Source organism: Podarcis liolepis (genome assembly GCF_965112155.1).
Source record: "Podarcis liolepis genome assembly, chromosome: 2".
Taxonomy (NCBI): Eukaryota; Metazoa; Chordata; class Lepidosauria; order Squamata; family Lacertidae; genus Podarcis; species Podarcis liolepis.
This window is the reverse complement of record NC_139555.1, coordinates 105,703,577-105,727,543: the sequence shown is the minus strand read 5'-3', so window position 1 is coordinate 105,727,543 and position 23,967 is coordinate 105,703,577. Positions and strand designations below refer to the sequence as shown.

Genomic DNA, 23,967 nt, shown 5'->3' with positions numbered 1-23,967 from the left:
TCACCAAACATATAGAATACCATCACCAAAATATAACAAACACAGTTAGAAAGAAATATAAGAAGAAAAAAGCAAAAAGATAAATAAGGAATAGAAAATATAAAACAAGATCAACTGTCTGTAAAACATATTTTCTTAACTTTTTGGACTTCCTCACATCTCCCTATCCTGCATTCCCGATTATAAAATTATGAGCAGCAATTTGTCACCTTATTCCAAATCTTAATTTATAAATTTCGAATATTATGTCTCCAACTTTAAATATTTTTTCAAGTGCTTGAATACTTAATTTAAACATAATATTACTCCAAATTTCATCTTTTCCTTAAACATCACTTATTCTCATATTCTTTCAATTTAAATTGCTGGTGCCATATTATTTTCTATCCTGCATCTTCTTAACATTCATACAGTTTATAATGTTTTTGTAGATAGTCCTTGAACTTTTTCCAGTCCTCTTCCACTATCTCTTCTCCCAGGTCTCGGATTCTGCCTCGTTTGTTAAATTCTAAGTGCAGGGAGACTTTTCAGCATCCTTTGCCCCCCCCCCCCCCGGAAAGGGCACCTCTGATTCGCGTGTTTTAATTTTTCTTAAAAGTGAAGTAATTGACGAATCAGTTCAAAGCATCCTCGTTAATTGATTTATTAAGACGTTTAATTGATTGGCAGCCTAGTGAAAAGCAGAATCTAGCTCCCTAGAGGGGCATGCCAGCCAAGTGGACAGAAAGGGATGCTTATTTCAACTCTCCAAACCTGGAGATACGTTCTGCTGACCAGCTGCAGGGGTCTGAGTAACCGGTTTGAAGATTTGAGTGAGAAGCGTTAAGGTTGGGGACGTTCCCAAAATGAAGCCCATTGGCTTGATACACCTTGCGCCGAATGCCTCCTGCTGTGACGCAAAGGCCCCGCCAGAACCACCCGTCTCCCCCTTTGGGGCTTTTTAGCTAGCAGCAAGGGCAAAATGGAGGCTATCAGGACCTGTCGCTCCTTCCATCACTAATTATTTTTGACAGGGCGTCCTTCTCACCACTGCCTGTCTCCCAAATACACAAAGTCAGAATGGATTGGCCGCTGCCACACCGATTAAAGTCAATTTGCCATGTTGCAAAGGGGGAAACAGGCTTGTCACTGCCACGCTACCCAGCCTCTGCGTTGCTCCCATCTCCCTCTATGTCTCCTCCAAGCAAGGGGTCTTGATCCGGCTAATAAGGCTCATGCCAGGGATGGGGGAAGCTGCGGCCCTCCAGATTTTTTGGGACTCCTACTCCCAGCAGGTTCAGCTAGATGGTCAGTGGTCAAGGAGGATGGAAGTCAGACTCAAACAACTAGGGATGTGGGGTGGTGGTAATATAAGTGACTTTCCATATCATGCTTCCCAAATGGCAGATTTCAGGTAGGTCCTGGGGGGTTCTTTGTCAATCTAATCTCCCTGTACCGCTTTTGTTTTCTAGTTCAGGGGAACTTTGACTTGAATGTTCAGAAACACCCATGGTGGACTCCTTGTTGTTCTGAAGCAATGCATTCTGGGAATTCTCTGGCACTGAGTGCGGAGGAGTTCTTTATCTTGTGTTTTGCCAGCCACACACACAGAAAGTCACTTTATGAGGATTAGTTACATCTTAGCACCTTGTTAAGAGCCTGTTATTCCTTTTAGTTAAGGTGATTACAGAGGGATTAAAATATGGGGAATTAGCAGCAAGGTAAAAGGCTGGGCCAAAAAGAGCTCGCTTTCACTTTGTTGCTGCTTTTCAGGGGTTTTTCTGGGATGAGGAACCCGGGGCCCTTTAGACAGGACCAGGCTCCAACTTCCATCAGCCCCAGCCAGCATAGCCATTGGTCAAGGACAATGGGAGTTGTAGTCCAATATCTGGGAGGGCTGCCGGTTCCCCATCCTTCTTGCAGCGCCAAAAAGAGGCAGCCAAATTCTTGGCTAAGGCTTTGCACTTGTTGGTGGTTCAGAGTAATATTTGAACTTTCTCCCCTGAGTCCTGCCCAGTTACTCCAGTAACGTTACCACACAAGTGTCAGCAAAGCCAGCACGAATGAGACCTTTCTGTGTGCAGCCATGGGATGTAGAGTACTTTCGAACTAAACCTATGTGTCTCTCTCTTTCTTTCCTTTCAGGGGGGTTCCAGGGAAGAAGTGTGGTACAATTGTGCTGTTCGCTGAGGAGCTCAGCAATTGTCGGGTGAGTTGCCTCCCAAGCTTGCTGGGAACCGTAGTTTCTGCCTCACGAAGCTACCCTTCCTAGCACCTGCAGCAAACTACAGTTCCCAGAATTCTTTGAGGGGAAAGTCACGTGCTTTAAATGTATGTTGAATGCGGTTTGAATGTATAGCATGCATCTGCACTCATTGAACGCAGCAGGGCTTTCTTCAGAAATGTATAGGATCGCACTATAATTCAATTGTGGCAGTGATGCATTTAGGTGGATTTTTGAATCCCTGTTACATTTCGGTCAGGGCGAGCCAATTCAGTGCCCTCCAGATGTTGTGGACTACAACTCCCATCATCCCTAATCACTGGCTATGTCGGCTGGCTCCAGCAACATCTGGAGAGCCACAGGTTCCCTGTCTCTGTTTCAAAGGATGCTTCCTTCACTGGGCATAGATGACCAGTGAAGTGGCAGTTGAGGGGAGACCCTGAGCACAACCCAAAATAAACCCTCTGTGTGGATATAACCTTATCGTTATCCCCAACCGGCGATTTCGCCAACAACTGATGATGACTGACCTGCCTCACATTAGTTGTATCCATCCACCATTTCCCTCCCTCTTGCCCTTAGCCCATGGGTAGGAAAACTAAGGCCCAGGGGCCAGATCCGGCCCAATCGCCTTCTAAATCCGGCCCACAGACTCCCGCGGTCTGGGAATCAGTGTGTTTTTACATGAGTAGAATATATCCTTTTATTTAAAATGCATCTCTGGGTTATTTGTGGGGCATAGGAATTCGTTCATATATTTTTTTCAAAATATAGTCCAGCTCCCCACAAGGTTGGAGGGACAGTGGACTGGCCCCCTGCTTAAAAAGTTTGCTGACCCTTGCCTTAGCCCCTTCTTATATGCTGACCGCCACTTCAGTATGCTTCAGGTACATCACCTGACGCCTCCTTGATTTCAGGCTATAAAGCTTTCTTTCTGCTTTTCCCCCCTGCCGTATCGGTTTCTTCTACCCACAAACTGTTCACTCTACAAACACAGCACCCCTTGCACTAAGCTTGTGCTGTTGGCTTGTGCTGTTGGCCCACAACTTACACAGGGGTTACCTTCCAGGGATCACACCTAAAGCCGAAACAGGCAGCGACTGTTTTGCACACATCCAACTGATGCACGACTACTGACACATGGGTCCTTTGGGACCCGGAGGAGGGCACAAAGGGGGCAAAACTGGGGGGGGGGGCTTATGCCCTTTTAAAATGGCACCTCCTATGCCCCTTTTGTGCCTGGCCTGCTCTGATCCATGGGGTCACGAAGAGTTGGACACCACTAAACGACTAAACAACAACAATGCCCCTTTTAAAATCTGGGGTTTTTTTTGAGGAGGGGTTATTGCTTTTATTTTGACAATATATCTTGTGGTTTTATATTTTGATTTTGTTCTGTGAACCGACCGCCCTGAGACCTCTGGGTATAGGGCAGTATATAAATTCAATAAAAATTATTATGTGCCTTGCGCCAACATACACAGGGACCACGAACAAACGCGCCCCCCATGCAGAGTGGTCACCACCTGTACGGTCAAAACACATTAGGTTCAATGGCTGGTGGGATTGCCAAAGTCAGTTCCCTGGAAACCCCAGGAATCTTCCTCCTCCTTGGTCTCAGTGTTGCCCTTGTAAGGAAGAGGATGGCAGAGACAAAATGATAATTCATTAGCCCTGCCTACGATTGGCTGCGGCTGTGCCTCTCACGGGCTCTGGCGCCACCTGCTGTTGTCCTCCTGCCTTACGCTCTGCCAGTCCCATGGGCTATGCATATATTAGTCTTGATGATGTCCCCACCTCAATCTGATATAGCTTTTCCCTTCCAGGACATTATCACCATGCAGCTGTGTGCGAACAAGCTGGACAAGAAGGATTTCTTTGGCAAATCCGACCCCTTCCTTGTCTTCTACCGCAGCAACGAGGATGGCACGTACGCAAGAAATACCTGACACCCGCCTTAACTGTAATGTTTGTGGCAGAGCCATTCCTTGATCCAGAACACGAATTCCAGAACGCTCCGGGCTTGCAGTAGGCAGAGGGAGAGGGGAGTTCTGGAAGGAAGAAGGTCTAGCCTGCGTGTAGCTGTAAGCAAGGAAAGATCTCTAAAATATACCTCCTGCCTAATAAGAGTGGTCTGAGTCCAGGTTCTTATTTCCCAGGACTCTGAATACAACACATGTAGAATTGTAGCTCTGGAAGGAACCCCACAGGTCATCCAGTCCAACCCCCCTGCAATGCAGCAAACTAATACATCAGTTTCTGCGCTTTACTCATATTCCATTTTACATTGTGGCTCCATGTGCACTACGTATTTAAAGCAGCATCGTACCACTTCAAACAGGGCTTCCCCTCGCCCCAATGAATCCTGGGAACTGTAGTTTGTTAAGGGTGCTGAGAGTTGTCAGGAGACACCCCCCCCCATGGTCCTCACAGAGCTACAGTTCCCTGAGTTGTTCAAGAGCCAATCCCTCTTCCCAGAGAGCTCTGAGAATTGTGGCTCTGTGAAGGGTAATGGAGGTCTCCTCACAACTCTCAGCGCCCTTAGCAAACTACAGTTCCCAGGATTCTCTGGGGGAAGCTGGGCGCTTTAGGAGCAAGATATGGGCAGACGCTCACCAAAACACATGCTTTTTAATGCGTGTGTAGTAGAAAGGAAAATATTGAGATCTGCAGCTAAACACGATGTGCTGCGGTCTACGGTTTCTGCTTAAAGGTAAAGGTAAAGGGACCCCTGACCATTAGGTCCAGTTGTGGCCGACTCTGGGGTTGCGGCGCTCATCTTGCTTTATTGGCTGAGGGAGCCGGCGTACAGCTTCCGGGTCATGTGGCCAGCATGACTAAGCCGCTTCTGGCGAACCAGAGCAGCGCACGGAAACGCCGTTTACCTTCCCGCCAGAGTGGTACCTATTTATCTACTTGCACTTGGACGTGCTTTCGAACTGCTAGGTTGGCAGGAGCTGGGACCGAGCAACGGGAGCTCACCCCGTCACGAGGATTCGAACCACCGACCTTCGGATCGGCAAGTCCTAGGCTCTGTGGTTTAAACCACAGCGCCACCCGCGTACCTTATGGTTTCTGCTTAGATGTAGCTAGAAGTACAGGACCCTTGTGCTCATGAGATGAATCCCTAACGTATCATACGGCCTGCCCAAGTCATAACCCTTAACCATCCATATTTCCCGCCATGCCTATATTGCCTTTTCGTTTCTGCCGCCATGCCCACAAACACACACAGCAGCGCTTCCTGTTCTCCTGTGCCTATTGCCATGACCCTTTTCCTGGTTCCAGGTTCACCATCTGCCACAAGACGGAGGTCGTGAAGAACAACCTGAATCCCGTGTGGCAGCCATTTTCCATCCCTGTGCGGGCCCTGTGCAATGGGGACTATGACAGGTCAGAGTTTATATACTGTTCTGATAATTGTAAGGTTCTCACACACACTGTGGGCCGCACTACAAAAAAACTTCCTTCAAAATTGAGAAGTACAGCGGTACCTCAGTTTTCGAGCATCTCGGAAGCCGAACGTTTCGTTTTTTTCTAACACCGAAAACCCGGAAGTAATTGCTTCCGTTTTTGAACACTTTTCGGAAGTCGAATGACTTCCGCTGTATTTTTTTTTTTTTTTTAAATCAATTGACTTTGCTGACCAACATTTGCGCCTCGGCTGTTGAACGTTTTGGAAGTCAAACGGTCTTCCAGAACAGATTACCGTACAGTGGTACCTCGGGTTACATACGCTTCAGGTTACATATGCTTCAGGTTACAGACTCCGCTAACCCAGAAATAGTGCTTCAGGTTAAGAACTTTGCTTCAGGTTGAGAACAGAAATCGTGCTCCGGTGGCGCGGCAGCAGCAGGAGGCCCCATTAGCTAAAGTGGTTAAGAACAGTTTCAGGTTAAGAACAGACCTCCGGAACAAATTAAGTACTTAACCCGAGGTACCACTGTATGTTTGACAACTGAAGTACCACTGTATTCTCTGGAAACAATAAGGCACTTTGTTTTAGCACATGGAACAATCCTGAAGCCATCTTGCCTGTCTTAGTGACCCCAAATATTTCCCCTGAGGTAGAAGGATGTGCCTTGAGGGGGGGGGCGGGGAGGGGAACGCTTTTCCAACCTTTCTTTTCACTTACAAATCTTTCAAATCCTGTTTAAAGAGCATATTTTGTGTATGAATAGGAGGGGGGTGGGCAGTTCTGTGACAATGGTTTCAGAAACTAGGGTATTTTTACCGCTTCAAAGGAATGGCCCTGCAATCAGCAACCATTATCAGGTATCTTGACAAACAGGAGAAAAAGCCACACTTCAGAATCTCCACATAGGGATGGCAGAGACCCCGGCCTGTAATTCTAAAGAGAGATTCTGTCCACTACTGTAGACAGTACTAAGCTACATGCAGTATTGCTGGGTTAAGGCAGCGGTCTGTGTTCCTGTGTTAGCTCCAAGGGTTGAGTATTTCTGACAAAGGCCCTCGCAGAGCACCCAAACAGATCAGACGTTGTGGAAAAGTGTTTCACACACATAAGCCCCGCAAGTCGGGGACCTTCTCAGAACCGAAATATTTCTTTCAGCCTTGGTTTGTCACTTGCATTCCAGGACGGTGAAGATTGACGTCTTTGACTGGGACCGGGATGGCAGGTGAGGAGGTGGTGGGGTCTGCATAGTCTCTAGAGCATTCTCTAGTTCTGTGGGAGAACCAACCTATGGGTCACTTTGAGGATCAGTCACTCAAATCAGGATATAAATCACATACATGTGCGATTTTATAGTGCAGTCCTGTGCACATTTACTTGGAAATATTTTATTTCTTCTTCTTTGGCGATCACTCGTAGTCGAGTAAGATTGTCTTAACAGTGAGCAACACGGTCTTAACAGTGAGTCCGTAAGTGACTGTGGAGGCCAATTCTGGATCCACACGTCCTTCCACAGCGGGAACATAGGTTTCCAGGCAGGAGTTGATCATGGTGAGGGTTTGTCATAATAATAATAATAATAATAATAATAATAATAATAATAATTTATTATTTGTACCCCGCCCATCTGGCTGGGTTTCCCCAGCCACTCTGGGCGGCTTCCACAGAAACCAAGAAACACTAAAATATCATACATTAAAAGCTTCCCTGAATAGGGCCGCCTTAAGATGTTTTCTGAATGTCAGGTAGTTGTCCATCACCTTGACATCCGATGGGAGGGCATTCCACAGGGCGGGCGCCACCACCGAAAAGGCCCTCTGCCTGGTTCCCTGTAGCTTCGCTTCTCGCAATGAGGGAACCGCCAGAAGGCCCTCGGCACTGGACCTCAGCGTCCAGGCAGAACAATGGGGGTGGAGACGCTCCTTCAGGTATACTGGGCCGAAGCGTGCCTTCCCTCTTTCGTCCTGAGTTTGAGCATCTTCAAAGTCCATGACACGTTTGGTGAAGGCTGTTCTCCAATTGGAGCACTCGCAGACAAGTGCTTCCTAGTTGTCAGTGCTTATACTGTGTTTTTTAAGATTTGCCTTGAGTCTTTAAACTTCTTTTGTTGACCACCAGCATTACACTTTCCATTTTTAAGTTTGGAATAGAGTCGTTGTTTGGAAGACGGTAATCAGGCATCCAAACAACATGACCAGTCCAACAAAGTTGATGTTAAAGAATCATTACCTGGAAATATATCACGTTGAAGTTGCAGGTTTACTCCTGAGTTATGTGCTTATAGGACTGCAGCTATTTAGGCTTGAATTAGTCTCTGCCAACCCGGTGCCCTCCGGATGTTCAGGGCTATAATTCTCATCAGCCCCACATGCTGGCTGTGGGGTTAAGAGAGTCACAGTCCAGGTTGATGAACTCTCACTTTAATAATGAAAATAAAGAAGCAGCAGAAGAAAAATCCCAAACAACACCATTTTCAAAGTAATTGAGTTGTTCTGTCTTGAACTGAGGCTGGAAGTAGCAAGGAAGGCTTGGCCAGGGCTAAGGGAGAACCATTCCAGGACATCTAATGTAGCAAATACAGTGGTGCCCCGCAAGACGAATGCCTCGCAAGACGAAAAACTCGCTAGATGAAAGGGTTTTGCAGTTTTTGAGCTGCTTCGCAAGACGAATTTCCCTAGGGGCTTGCTTCGCAAGATGAAAACGTTTTGCGTTTTTTGCAAGTTTGTTTCCTTTTTCTTAACACCCTTAATACAGTTGCGACTTGACTTCGAGGAGCAACTCATAGAACGCGGTGTGGTAGCCTTTTTTGAGGTTTTTGGCGATTTTTGAAACTTTCCCAAAACTTTTCCGACACCGTGCTTCGCAAGACGAAAAATTCGCTAGACGAAAAAACTCGCGGAACGAATTAATTTCGTCTTGCGAGGCACCACTGTATGACATTATTAGCAAATAGGCACATAGGCATAAAAGGTTTAAATAGGCACATAGGCATAAAAGTGAGGAAAGCACTGTGCGAATAGAATAAAGGAACAGCACTAGGGTCAGAAAAGCAGAGTTGCCCTGAAGCAACGAAGGGATCTGCCACTGCGTTAGGGCTCCATGAGAGCATCCTCTCTGGTCCTGTTTGCAGAAATATTTCCGCTCTTCCCCTTCCCGGCTTCCAAGGCCCTTTCAAAAACATTCGACCCGAAAGTGCTTTCAGCGCTCCCGTTTTGTGCAGTTCTTTACAAAAATATATATATCACAGCCTCTGTTTTCTTTCTGAATAGGGCCAAGATCCATGCATGAGAAAGGTGGCAGAGTGAACTGTACCACTTCCGGCGGCAGGTGGGAGATACCATTTCTAATGCTCCCCTGAAAGGAACCTGCAGTTTGTGGGGAGAGAGAGAAAAATAAAGGAGAGAGAGAGAGAGAGGTTTTACCTCAGCACACTCCCTGCTGTGATTAATTCCCTGCTTGCAGGTTTCTGTTTCTGAATGCAGGAGAGCACTCAGAAACAGTTATCTCCTTCCCCGCCTGCTTTCTGGACTGGTACATTTTACCATCTCAATCTGCTGCAACCTGGAGGGCACGAAGTTGGCCAAGGTTGTTCTGATGTATATGTAGATCTATGAAGCAGGAGTGCAGAACCTGTGGCCTGCTGCTGCTGCTGCTAGACTACCAGATCTCATCAACCCCAGCTAACATGGCCGTTTTGTCTGGGCCTGAGACGGCAGCTGAAGTCTAGCAGCCTTTCACAGAATCATAGCGCTGGAAGGGACCACACGGGTCATCTAGGCCAACCCCCTGCAATGCAGGAATCTTTTTGCCCAACACAGAGCTCGAACCCACGACCCTGAGATTCAAGGCTCATAGGTATACCACAGAAAAGCAAAGAGTCTCTGGTGAGAACTGGAATGGGTGAAGTAGCTGAGATTGTCTTGGGGAGTAGGAGCTCAATGCTTGGTGTTCTGGAATTATTATTATTATTATTATTATTATTATTATTATTATTATTATTACTGTTCAGGGAAGTTTTTAATATATGACATTTTAGTGTGTTTTTGGTCTCTGTGGAAGCCACCCAGGATGGCTGGGGAAACCCAGCCAGATGGGCGGGGTACAAATAATAAGGTAAAAGGTAAAGGTACCCCTGCCCGTACGGGCCAGTCTTGACAGACTCTAGGGTTGTGCGCTCATCTCACTCTATAGGCCGGGAGCCAGCGCTGTCCGCAGACACTTCCGGGTCACGTGGCCAGCGTGACAAAGCCGTTTACCTTCCCGCTAGTAAGCAGTCCCTATTTATCTACTTGCACCCGGGGGTGCTTTCGAACTGCTAGGTTGGCAGGCGCTGGGACAGAGCAACGGGAGCGCACCCCGCCGCAGGGATTCAAACTGCCAACCATGCAATCGGCAAGTCCTAGGTGCTGAGGTTTTACCCACAGCGCCACCCGCATCCCTACAAATAAATTATTATTATTATTATTATTATTATTACTACTACTACTACTACTACTACTACTACTACTACCCATCCTTCAGCCTAAGGTCCTAGGGCACGTTTCAGCATTGAAACTCAACATTGAAACACAATATAAAGGTAAAGGGACCCCTGACTGTTAGGTCCAGTCGTGACCAACTCTGGGGTTGCGGTGCTCATCTTGCTTTACTGGCCGAGGGAGCCGGCGTACAGCTTCCGGGTCAAGTGGCCAGCATGACTAAGCCGCTTCTGGCAAACCAGAGCAGCGCACGGAAACGCCATTTACCTTCCCGCCGGAGCGGTACCTATTTATCTACTTGCACTTTGACGTGCTTTCCCTGGCAGGAGCAGGGACCGAGCAACGGGAGCTCACCCCGTCACGGGGATTCGAACCGCCAACCTTCTTATCGGCAAGTGCTAGGCTCTGTGGTTTAACCCACAGCGCCACCCGCGTCCCGAAACACAATATAGAAACAATTTAAAACAACTTTCAGTTGCGGTTTTTAGGTGGCTCCCCGAAATATGCGCCTCATGGGTCAAAAGCCAGGGCAAAGAGATGCATATTCAGCAATCACAGGAGAAGCTGTATAATAAAGATGCCAGGATATAGCATCTGTGGGATGGAAGCTCCACCACTTAGGGGCTACTACAGAGAATGCCCTCTCCAAGATTGCCCCACCTCAAGCTTCTGAAAGCGGAGGAACTACCAATAGGACTCCCTCTTCCCATCTTGGCACCCAAGAGGATCTGTAGGAGAGGAGACAGACTTCCAGGTGTTCGGTGCCCAGGTCATTTAGGGCTTTGCACACTAACTTGAGCACCTCAAATGGGGTGCTTGAATTGACAGCCAGCGCAGCTGTTTTAACACGGGGGTGCCTTCAAGCAGGTATGCTTAAATAGCTGAGCTCTGATACGAGTGTAAGACTGTGCCAGAACCAATTGGCTGAACTCTTTCTTCCTCTTTGGCCCAACAGCCATGATTTTATCGGGGAGTTTGCCACAAGCTACAGAGAGCTCTCTCGGGCCCAGAACCAGTTCACCGTCTATGAGGTAAGCTTCTTTCAACTTAAATACTTAACACTGAGCAACGCTAGTTTTTGTTTGTGGGGTTGTTTTTTGCATGGCTAGAGTTGTAACTTGAATCAACAGATTGTGTTTCTAGAGTGGAATCCTCTGAATGTACCGGACTTGTAAGAGCTGTGAATGGTGTAGTTCTTGTTTTTTGTAAAAACGTCATGTTTCTAGTCCCCATTGGTATGGGGGGAAAGCTCAAAAGAATGAAGGCCATGGTCTGGATTTGGTTTCCACTGTGGACTTTTTCAGGCTGTGTACAGACTATACCTTTAAAACATACTCTTTCCCTCAAAGAATTCTGGGCCCTGTAGTTTGCAAAGGATTGCTGGGAATTGTAACTCTGTGAGGAGTAAACTACAGGGCCCAGAATTCTTTCAGGGGGAAAACATACTCTGAATGTGTTTTAAAGGAACAGGTGGTGTGCAGCCTTAGTTGCCAGCTTTTGAACTGGCCCCTGTCTATGTCCCTTTAATGGTGATTTGATCCACAACAATTAATAGGTGAAAGAACCCTGGAGAGCTGCTGCCATCCAAGTAGACAGTATTGGGCTAGGAAGACAAATAGTCTGACCCGGTATAAAGCATGTTCTTAGGAGCAGACTGGACTGCATTTGGAAGCTGACTTGTATTGAGTCAGACCGTTGCTCCATCAATCTAGCTCAATATTGTCTACACTGACTGGCAGCAGCTCTCCAGGGTTAAAGGTGCAGACACTCCTAGCCATGCCTGGAGATGCAGGGAATTGAACCCAGGACGTTCTGTGTGCAAAGGAGGTGCTTTACCCCTGAGCTCTTAGATGTTTCTTTTCTTTTCTGGCCAGTTGGCAACCCAGTCATTACTCCCCAGCTACTGCTTAATGGTTTCCAATACCTCAACTCCCATTATTCCTCCCCCGCCCTAACTGTTTTGTATTGAGAACAAACCATGTACATACCCACCCTAGATGATGCTGTCTCAATAAGTATTATTATCACTTTGGGTGATGTTGCACAGTTTGCGCCTGCAGTTTAATAAAATCCAGCATCTCTGATCTGGCAGAGAGAATAAATAATCATCCTGAATCTGCTCACAGCAAACTTCAGCGTGCGGCGTTATGAGAAATAGGGGGAGCATTAGGGGCTGGCGGGAGGTGGGATACCAAACAATATTTCTTTGGGATGCCTTGGCAGGCAGACTCTGCTCGTGCTCAGAGTTGCTTCGGATAATATATTTAGCATGCAGCCATGTCGCACGGTATATGCTAAAAAAGTTACCATTGTGTTCAATAATATACAGTGGTACCTCAGGTTAAGTACTTAATTCATTCTGGAGGTCCATACTTAACCTGAAACTGTTCTTAACCTGAAGTACCACTTTAGCTAATCGGGCCTCCCACTGCCGCCACGCCGCCGGACCACGATTTCTGTTCTTATCCTGAAGCACTATTTCTGGGTTAGCGGAGTCTGTAACCTGAAGCGTATGTAACCTGAGGTACCACTGTACAGTCGTACCTTGGAAGTCGAACGGAATCCGTTCCAGAAGTCCGTTCGACTTCCAAAACGTTCGGAAACCAAAGTATGGTTTCTGATTGGCTGCAGGAATTTCCTGCAGCCAATCGAAAGCCGCGGAAGTCCCATCGGACATTCAGGTTCCAAAGAACATTCATAAACACTCTCTTCCAGGTTTGCAGCATTCGGAAGCCAAAACATCCGAGTACCAAGGTGTTAGGGATCCAAAGTCTGACTGTATATGGATGTGTGAAGGAAAGAATTTTCCCCACAGCTGCTGCTCCCCACCCCAAAATGCTGCTTGCCCATCCCAATCCCTGGCACTCTCCCAATTTTGTTGGGCTCCATCTCCCATCAGCCCCAGCCAGAAGGGTCAGGGATGATGGGAACTGTAGTCCAAAACATCTGGAGGGCACCAGGTTGGGGGAAAGCCGTAGCTCAGCTGGCAGAGCATCAGGTTTGAATGCAAAAGGTTCCAGGTTCAGTCTCTGGCTGAGAAAGACTTCTCTGGAGAGCAACTGGCCGTCAGTGTGTTCTGTTTATTTACCGTATTTTTCGCCCTATAAGACGCACTTTTTCCCCTCCAAAAATGAACAGGGAAATGTGGGTGCGTCTTATGGGGCGAATGCAGGCTTTCGCTGAAGCCTGGAGAGCGAGGGGGGTCGGTACACACCGACCCCTCTAGCTCTCCAGGCTTCAGGAAGCTATCCACTAGCTGTGGGAGACCCAGCTCTCCCAGGGCTAGCGGAGAGCTTGCCTGCACCCAGAAGCTTGGGGCGCGCTGAGCTCAGCACGCCCCAAGCTTCGGGATTAGCGCAGGGGTCCGCTAGCCCTGGGAGAGCCGCGCGGCTCTCCCAGGGCTAGCGGACTGCTTGGGCGCACCGAGAAGCTTGGGGCGCGCTGAGCTCGGCACGCCCCAAGCTTCTGGTGTAGTGCAGCAATCCGCTAGCCCTGGGAGAGCCCCGCGGCTCTCGCACGGCTAGCGGACTGCTTGCGCGCACCCAGAAGCTTGGGGCGCGCTGAGCTCCGCACGCCCCAAGCTTCGGGATTAGCGCAGCGGTCCGCTAGCCCTGGGAGAGGCGCCCGGCTCTCCCAGGGCTAGCGGAGACCTTGCCGGCACCCAGAAGCTTGGGGCGCGCTGAGCTCAGCACGCCCCAAGCTTCGGGATTAGCGCAGCGCACCTGGGGGGGAAATAAAATTTTTTCCCCTTTATTTCCCCCCCAAAAAACTAGGTGCGTCTTATGGGCCGGTGCATCTTATGGGGCGAAAAATACGGTATTTCCTATCCTACCCTTCCTCTATAAGGAGCTCAAGAAGATCTACACGGTTCCCTTTCTTATTTTATCCTCGCAACAACCCTGTGAGGTAGGTTAGGATGAGAAACGGTAGCTGGCTCAAGCTCACAGGGAGCGTTGTGGCTGAGCGCGGATTCGAACCCTGCTCTCCCAGGTCTTAGTCCAACACTCTAACCACTGCACCATGCTGGTTCTCACCACTGAACTGCTGTAGATCAGGGGTCAGCAACCTAAGGCCCATGGGCCGGAAGCAGCCAGCGGAGGTCATTTGACCTGCCCATGAGCCCCAAACTGAGCTGCCTGCTCTCGCGCTGTGCTGAATTGTGGCGCAAGGACTCACTTCCGCGGCACCAGAAATCACATCTGCGCATGCGCAGACGCTGGAAATCACAGGCATGGGCGCTCATGCACTAGCACAATCCTGCCCACAGAGGGATCTCTGTGGGACTGTTATGGCCCAGGCAAGATAAACCTTGCCGAGCCCTGAACTAGATGGCCGCAGGGTCTGTAAGGCAGCAGCCAAGAAGGTGGGTTGGCTAGTGACTAGTGGGGGAGCCAGGCTGGAGTGCGTCTTTCCTTGAATCCGGGCCCCGGCATCTGGAACTATTTCCGCATATAAACTATTTGCAGGGCGGCAGTTCTCCGCTTGTGGCAATCTGAAACGGCCAACAGATATCTCTGTGGTACCCACTCCGTTGCTGAGACAAAAAGTGTTATGAACTGAAGTTCTCACCCTGGGCCAGCAGGGGGATACTGTAGATAGTTATGCAAATAAGGGATCGAAAATGACGTTCAGTGATTGGATAGTTTTAGAAAATTGTTACAGTTACGTTGTACTGGAGCTCTATATAAGCAGGCTGACTGAACCCTTCAGTTCAGTTCTGTTCTGGCCTGTGAATAAACAAGAACTGTTTGAAGAATCGCTGTGTTGTCTGATATGTTCACCCACAACATAACAAAAAGTATGGGCACAGGGGGCATGGAGGAGACCCTTCATGAACTCCACAAGGCCCGCCCCGACTTTCGCCAGATTTAGCCCAATCATCCTGCCTCATGTAGCATTCTTAAAATGGTAGCTGAGTGGGGCGTCTGCCTGTAGTCCTAGCATGGGGGTCACACGGTGTATTTTGCCACACAAACAGAAGAGCGTTGGGATGCTCAAGGAAGCTGCCGGCCGGCCCCCCAGAAGGAAATGCACTACAATCTGTATTGCACTGCAATCTAGATAATTGCCCTAGACGGGAATTTAAAGCAAAAAACGGTTGCGGCAGAAAAGTGACTGGATCTGAGAGGACGTGCTGGTCTCATCTCTCTCTTTTTCTTTTGCTGGCAAACCAGACCCACAGGATCACTTTTGAGTTATCTGGATTTCTAGTAGTGGCTTTGTCTATTAAAAAGGAATGAGGCAAATCCCCTATGATTGATTGCCAGCGTGATTTAGAATAATGAAGGTGGATGAAGGATGTCAGGCAGGAAGGGGACTGCCGACTCTGTTGCTAAAGTGTTGGGTCGAATTGTAAATGAACAGTCTCCTTTTTTGTTTTATTTTTTTGGTAGTGAGAGTTACAGTGAAAGTTCTGTAGTTGTTCTCCTTGCAAAAGATACAGGATACCGCATAGGATCAGATGCTGCAATAGACACTGCACTCTTCTTACTCTAAATAAAAAAAATCCTTCCAGTAGCACCTTAAAGACCAACTAAGTTAGTTCTTGGTATGAGCTTTCATGTGCATGCACACTTCTTCAGATACACTGAAACAGAAGTTGCCAGATCCTTCTATATAGTGAGAAGGTGGGGAGGGGTATTACTCAGAAGGGTGGTGGGAATGGGAGATTGGCAGATAGCTGAGATGAGCCTGTTGACGACTCTTAATGACTGTAATAGGTCTTACAGGAAAAGGCAAGGGGTGAGAAGGTGAGAAATGGCTCAGTCATGTATAATGAGATAAGAATCCAATGTCTTTGTTCAGACCAGGTCTCTCCATGGTTTTAAGTTTGGTAATGAGTTGCAATTCAGCAGCTTCTCTTTCCAGTCTATTTCTGAAATTCCTTTGTAGTAAAACAGTTACTTTAAGATCTTGTATAGAATGTCCTGGGAGATTGAAGTGTTCTCCTACTGGTTTCTCTGTTTTGTGATTTTTGATGTCAGATTTATGTCCGTTTATTCTTTGGCGTAAGGTTTGGCCTGTTTGTCCAATATAGAGAGCTGAAGGACACTGTTGGCATTTGATGGCATACACAATGTTAGACGATGAGCAATTAAATAGTCCCGAGATGGTATGGTCTTCTTACTCTGTTTTCATTATATTTTGAGTGATGTTGTTGTTGTTGTTACTATTATCATTATTATTATTATTAGATTTGGCAATAGCTCTTGGATAAGCAATAAACGTTTGATTTGATTTTGAGTTATAGATCGCTTTACGTACAAGATCCCCAAAGAGATGTGATGTTCAGAACCTGTCTGGCAACCCGGAAAACAAGATTGCTTTCCCTTAAGTCAGGCATAGGCAACCTCAGCACTTCAGGTCTTTTGGGACTACAACTCCCATGATCCCTAGCTAACAGGACCAGTGGTCAGGGATGATGGGAATTGTAGTCTCTAAACATCTGGAGGGCCGAGTCTGCCTATGCCTGCCTTAAGTGAAACTACAAGCAAACTTTGAGCCATACCCCAGTTGCTTCTATCTCAGCTATCTAGTTTGGAACTGACATCCTTCCTTTGGGCCTCATCATCCCCTCTCTCCACCCCTCAAAGAAGCCGTTGCAACACCCATCATCTGCCCTGCTTCTTACTAAAGTTTCCTGTTGCTAGACAGGACTAATAGAAATTATTGAAAAATATTGATCATGGCAACAGATCTTCTTCTTCTTCTTCTTCTTCTTCTTCTTCTTCTTCTTCTTCTTCTTCTTCCTCCTCCTCCTCCTCCTCCTCCCCCTCCTCCTCCTCCTCCTCCTCTTTTCATTTTATTTCCATACTACTTTATATTTTTAAGGGGAGAAAATCTCAAAGCAGTTTACAACCTACATTAAAACAGCAAATAAAACAATCCAGAATAAAACCTTACTGAAGAAACCCGAATACAAATTATACATTTAAATACAATTAACATTCATTCAAACATAATTAACAGGAAACTAAAATATTATCCTAAACGTTTTTTTTAAAAAACACACACTACTGCAGAACGCACGTTTAGCAGAGCAAAGTTAACAAAAGAATTATCTTAAACATTTCCAAATTAAAGCATCACTAAGTGAAGTCAAATATAAAACAGCATAAGTAGCAAAAGAATAAAATATTCTCATAAGCACAGAACATATCTGCTGCTGTAGCTGCAAATCCTGCCAATGGTGGTTCATGGCGGGGGCGGTGGACGCTCATGCTATATGAGCTGGGTCTGCACCAAAAGGCAATCAAGAGAGACTCTATCCTCTTCAGCAGGTTCAGCTTTTGTAGCTGGAGTCAATCAGGGCCCTGCGCTCCCAGGCCAAGTAGAAAAACTCCTGTAAGGCAGGAGCAGGTCTTCCAGGACTCACAGCCAACTTAGATGAGCAGTTACAGTGGTACCTTGGGTTACACATGCTTCAGGTTACAGACGCTTCAGGTTACAGACTCCGCTAACCCAGAAATAGTACCTCAGGTTAAGAACTTTGCTTCAGGATGAGAACAGAAATCGGGCAGCAGCAGCGCGGCGGCAGCAGGAGGCCCCATTAGCTAAAGTGGCACCTCAGGTTAAGAACAGTTTCAGGTTAAGAATGGACCTCCAGAATGAAATAAGTTCTTAACCCGAGGTACCTCTGTATTAGGAATGTAGAAGGCTGCCTTATACAGTGGTACCTCCAAGGGGCCACTAGGGGCGCATCGGAAGATGGCTGACAATAACATCTCTCCGACCCACACGAGGTAATTAGGAGGCTGTGATGGGAGTAAATAGCCTCCCTACCCCCCCCCCAAGGATGTGGGGGGGCTGCCCATGCCTGCTGTGCCCTACACCACCCCCGAATTTGTGGGGATGGGGGCACTAGGCAGAACCCTCCTGTGGATCTCGGGCTCCTGGACGCTGTCTCTGATCCGCGCCTCTAGCTGCAATAACTTCAAAAGAAACAATTAGGAGGAAGCGAATGCACATATTTCAAGGAAGGAGGGGGAGTAAAGACTGCTAAGTGAAGAGATCTCTGATAAACAAGACGGGTCGGAGGAACAAGGATAAATCATGAGAAGATCACCAAGGCTCGGTATGGCAAAGGGACTGGATGGGGGAGGGGAAAAAACTTTCCTTTCTTTCCTCTATGTGATTAACCAAGAATCCCCCCCCCCAGTCAGAAACGTCGTTTTAATGACTTAAGCTGTGGATTTATGTCTGTATGGAGATAATTTTCTAACCAAAGCATGTTTCAAGAAGATCGTGGAAAGTATAAGAGCTTTGGAATGACGCAGTTAAAAATACCGTCGCCATGTTGGCAAGTTCTGTCGGAGGACTTGAGTCTGGGAGGAGGAACAGAGCTGTTTTTATATTGTGGGTGAGACTCCTCAGAGGGACTTAAGAGCGACAGATCTGCGAGATTAATGATGGAAAGAGCAATGTTATTTATGAAAGCGATGATATATGGAAACCATCTTGATATGAGGATTGGACGAACGAAAAAATTCACACAGGATTATAATTGGTGTTTATCTGCTTAAGGCGATTATCAGAAGAGATCATAAAGAAAAAAAGAAAAAATATACGGACAAGATGAGATGTGGAAACAGCAAGATAAGACTGGATAGAATTATGAACATTATTTGGACTGATTTGGATATTAACGCAGCAGCAAGAAGATGATCGGAATCCCCCTTCGGAACTTGAAATATGGGTCCACCCAACAAAAATTTAAAATTCGGCTTTGTAATTCGGAATTTATGTGATGTGATTTGATTGGTCAGCTAATAAAAATTATTCTAAAAAAAATAATAATTATACAGTAGTACCTTGGTTCTCAAACTTAATCCATTCCGGAGGTCCTTTCCAAAGCCAAGACACACTTTCCCATAGAAAGTAAAGCAAAACGGATTAATCCGTTCCAGACTTTTCAAAACAACCACTAAAACAGCAATTTAACATGAATTTTACTATCTAATGGGACCGTGGATCCATAAAATGAAAGCAATAAACAACGTACAGTGGTACCTTGGGTTAAGTACTTAATTCGTTCCAAAGGTCCGTTCTTAACCTGAAACTGTTCTTAACCTGAAGCACCACTTTAGCTAATGGGGCCTCCTGCCGCCACTGCACTGCCGGAGCCCGATTTCTGTTCTCATCCTGAAGCAAAGTTCTTAACCCGAGGTACTATTTCTGGGTTAGCGGAGCCTGTAACCTGAAGCGTATGTAACCCAAGGTACCACTGTACGGCAGTCACACAATCCATCAGTATCTGAACTGGGTTCCACACAGTCACAAAAACAAAACAAAAAAGCTGCAAAAACACAAAAGAAATAGCAAAAGCAGACGGAGCTCAGCAGAAGTGTGGCACTCAAATAAATTGGAAACGTCACACTCAAAACGGAGCACGTTTGGCTTCTGGAAAACATTCGCAATCCAGAACACTTCTGGGTTGGCAGTGTTTGGGTTCCAAGTTGTTTGAGTACCAAGGCGTTTGAGAACCAAGGTACCACTGTACTTAACTTATTCCTGCGTTGCAGGGCGTTGGACTAGATGACTCTTGGGGTGCCTTCCAACTCTATGATTCTATGACTGAGGCCCTTGGCCCACAGCGCTCAGAATTGTCTACATTGATTGGCAGTGGCACTCCAGGGTTTGAGGCAGTGGATATTCCCATCCCCACCTGGAGATACCAGGTATTGAACCGGCAGCCTTCTGGATATTGCTGGATAATGAATCGCTATACTGTGCTGTGTTGGACCTTCATTTGAGCTCTTTTTCCAACTGAAAAGTGGCAGCTCAGCAGCATTGAAGAGCGTGCAAGCAAGCAATCCACTTGCACGAGCCGGAACAAGTTAGACCAGGGGTCAACAAACTTTTTCAGCAGGGGGCCGGTCCACTGTCCCTCAGGCCTTGTGGGGGGCCGGACTATATTTTGGAGGGGGGAAATGAACGGATTCCTATGCCCCACAAATAGCCCAGAGACAGTGGCGTAGCGTGGGTTGTCAGCACCCGGGTAAGGCAAGTAATTTGTGCCCCCTAACCCATGGATTTACGCCCCCTAACCCATGGATTTACGCCTCCTAACCCTAACCCCCAGATGTTGCGCCCGGTGCGGCCGGCCCCCCCTGCACCCCCACGCTACGCCACTGCCCAGAAATGCATTTTAAATAAAAGCTGACCCAAAACACCCACCCACCCCACTCACACGTGAAAACAAAGTTCACCACAGCCAACCACAAATGAATAACCACACCCTAGGCCAACCCCAACCTCTCTCACCACCAAAGGAACACAAGCGAACAGCAAAGAATCTGCACAAGCAACGCTGACACCAAACCCTACATATAGTAAGTAAAATAGAAACATCGCCACCCGACCCCACCCCCACCCATCTCCCCCCCCCTCCACCTCTTTCCCCCTTTTCTTCCTAATGTCTCGACAAATGACACTGATTTGTAAAAATGTTACATGGGAAAAAAATACGAGAGAAATATTGCACACACTTTTGTAAATCAAGAAAATCTTTAATAAAATAAATAAAATAAAAGCACAGATTCTACTCGTGTAAAAAAAACACCAGGCAGGCCCCACAAATAACCCAGAAATGCATTTTAAATAAAAGGACACATTCTACTCATGTAGAAACACCAGGCAGGCCTCACAAATAACCCAGAGATGCATTTTAAATAAAAAGACACATTCTATTCATGTAAAAACACATCCATGAGCCAGATTTAGAAGGCGATTGGGCCGGATCCGGTCCCCAGGCCTTAGTCTGCCTACCCACGAGTTAGACAGAAATGAAACCAGGGGCAAGACTACAGAATGTCAGTTGGTGATTGCTAGTCTGAAATTACTTACTATTGCTGCTGTTTATTGAATTTATAACGCTAATGCAGCAGTTCACCCTTGGAGGTGCCGTCCGCTGTCTCTCTCGAGACAGATGGATGCCAACAGTGATTGGCATCCCGCCTTTCCTCCCCACAGATCCCAGGGTGGCAAGCAAATGCACCATTTAACAATAAAAATGGAGCAGCAATATTCTGAAACTGCTAAAACACGCTAAAAGCAATTTGCATTTAAAAATATCTAAAAGCCGTTTCAGTTAAAAACATTCTGTCAGAAGCTGCACTTATAAACACCATTCTATCCAACGTTTATGGGGGGAACAGGAATACTTTCAAGTTCTTCATGCAAGTTAATAATGATGGAGACAGGCACACTTCACTAGGGAGGGCATTCCACAACCGGGGAGCCACCACTAAAAAGGCCCTGTCGCAGTTAATCATCAACCAGGCAGCCCCCAGTGGCAGGACCATCCGCAAGACCTCACCTGGTGATTACAGTGGTACCTCAAGTTACAGATGCTTCAGGTTACAGATGCTTCAGGTTACAGACTCCGCTAACCCAGAAATAGTACCTCGGGTTAAGAACTTTGCTTCAGGATGAGAACAGAAATCACGCGGCGGTGGCGGGAGGCCCCATTAGACAAAATGGTACCTCAGGTTAAGAACAGACCTCCAGAACAAATTAAGTTCTTAACCTGAGATACCACTGTATAGTGTCCAATATGGTTGATAAAAGATGGATAACTTTTTACTTTGTTACAGATAGGTAGCTGTGTTGGTCTGCCATAGTCAAAATAAAAAATTCCTTCCAGTAGCACCTTAAAGACCAACTGAAGAAGTATGCATGCACACGAAAGCTCATACCAAGAACTAACTTAGTTGGTCTTTAAGGTGCTACTGGAAGGAAATTTTTATTTTTACTGTACTTTGTATAAGGGATTGGATTTGGCTTTCCGGGCTGTTTGATTGATCCTTAAAATTCCACAATCTGTGTAGCTGCTCAGTTGAGGTTATGGTAATGGCCACAAATATGAAGTATAATGGTTGCAAAGGATACAACTTTGGTGACGGTTGTTGGGAGACAAAATGGTGGCTGGAGAGTTGACAACAGAGTCACCTTTCCTTGTTCTTCTGTTTCAACCCCAGGTTTCTAATCCTAGGAAGAAATGCAAGAAGAAAAAATACGTTAACTCTGGGACAGTAAGTATGTGGGATGTTATGTTCTTCTCCTCTCCCCCCACCTTGAATTGCTAAGCGCCAGCTCCAGTTGCTGAAGGGTTTGGCTTGAACCTGTAAGACGGGGGATAGAAAATCTCATGGCTTTCCAGATGTTTCTGGACTACAACTCCCATCAGTCCTCAACCACTGTGGATCAGGGATGATGGGACTTTGAGTCCATCAGCATCTAGAGGAGCGTAGGTACCCTAAACTGCCGCAGAGCATAGATGATCTGGTGAACTGGAGTGGGTTGCTAAGATTCCTGTGTTATTTTGGGAGGCCGGACAAAAATTCCCACCGGTACCACCAGTCCTTCCTTCCGGTCAAAGGGGAAGTTCATCTGGATCAGGACTGCACAGAGTGGGCAGAGGTTTAAAAGCCTCTTTCCCCTCCCCCTAGGGTCCAGATCCGCCCCCCCCCATCACCAACTTCTTATTTACGTTTCCAAAAGTGGTTTGCACAGTTGCTCATTGGGTGAACCGTGTCACACGCCATGCATTGAAAACACATGGGGAGAAATTCAGATCAGCACTATGGCGAATTTTCTGCCCGTGCAAGCTTTTCAGGTTGCCGGATGGAATGATCCCTCCCTCCGTCCCTCAGGCTGTTCTGGGGGTTCCCCTGACCTTCCCAAGCCATTTTGGGAGGGGCGGAGAGGGGTGGAATGCCCCGTTGAGCTGGCAGATACCCTTCTGTGGGCTTCCACTGGCAGGACTCGGGAGCTGAACACAGTGGGGAGTTTAGACATGGAAGGGCAATCCCACAAATTTTTCTGGTGCGTTTCCCTTCACTTTCCCTATCACAAATACCGGTACCCTCAATCTTTTAGGGGGGAAGCAAGCTTGTTGTGCAAGGTCAACCGTAATTCTGCAACCTGAATTTGCCAGCATGTGCTCATATCCCACTCTCAAAATAGCAGCAGTCTAGAAGCACCTTTAGGCTGCTACAGAACAGAGCCTCCAAGCTGCCTTTCTGACTACATGCGTTTCACATGTTGTTTTTTCTGCCTGTCTCTGTTTCCGGTAGGTAACGCTGCTGTCCTTCGCAGTGCAGTCGGAATACACCTTTGTCGACTACATTCGAGGCGGGTGCGTTGGTTGAAAAGCTTGGGTGCCTCCTTGGGGCCCTGAATCTGGAGGGCCAGGGGCTGGCTGCCCTGTTATTGATGGATGGAATGCCCATCTTTCACCCTAAGGTCCCAGGGTGGGTTACAACACTGAAATGCCACTTTGCAATACGATATGAAGTCCTGAAGGACCTACATTGGCTCCCAGTACGTTTCCGAGCACAATTCAAAGTGTTGGTGCTGACCTTTAAAGCCCTAAACGGCCTCAGCTCAGTATACCTGAAGGAGCATCTCCACCCCTATCATTCGACCCGGACACTGAGGTCCAGCTCTGAGGGCCTTTTGGTGGTTCCCTCACTGCGAGAAGTGAGGTTACAAGGAACCAGGCAGAGGGCCTTCTTGGTAGTGGCGCCCGCTCTGTGGAACACCCTCCCATCAGATGTCAAGGAAATAAACAACTATCTGACTTTTAGAAGACATCTGAAGGCAGCCCTGTTCAGGGAAGTTTTTAATGTTTGATGTTTTATCAATTATTCTTATTATTATTATTCTGTTGGGAGCCACACAGAGTTGCTGGGGAAACCCAGCCAGATGGGCAGGGTATAAATAATGAAATTCTTATTATTATTATTATTATTATTATTATTATTATTATTATTAGTCATTTAAAACAACTTACCATTTCAGAAATATCTATCCTAAAAATATATTCCAAAATTATACACCTCAAGCATCAAAAGCCAAGGTAAAGAGGT

General features: G+C 46.9%; 1 protein-coding gene across 5 annotated transcripts in view; it reads left to right on the top strand.

Moving 5' to 3' along the window:
* CPNE9 (copine family member 9) overlaps positions 1–23,967 on the top strand; it is a 66,849-nt gene that overhangs the window by 30,476 nt on the left and 12,406 nt on the right. For 2 of the 5 annotated variants that reach the window (XM_083492526.1, XM_083492527.1), the window contains 7 exons: positions 2,125–2,188; positions 4,030–4,133; positions 5,492–5,596; positions 6,802–6,843; positions 11,052–11,127; positions 22,075–22,128; positions 23,173–23,234. In XM_083492526.1, the coding sequence (XP_083348652.1) occupies positions 2,125–2,188; positions 4,030–4,133; positions 5,492–5,596; positions 6,802–6,843; positions 11,052–11,127; positions 22,075–22,128; positions 23,173–23,234 (507 nt within the window). Of the gene's footprint in view, positions 1–1,330; positions 1,660–2,124; positions 2,189–2,474; positions 2,566–4,029; positions 4,134–5,491; positions 5,597–6,801; positions 6,844–11,051; positions 11,128–22,074; positions 22,129–23,172; positions 23,235–23,967 lie in introns of those variants that run through there. The other 3 variants (XM_083492530.1, XM_083492528.1, XM_083492529.1) reach the window with 3 other exon arrangements.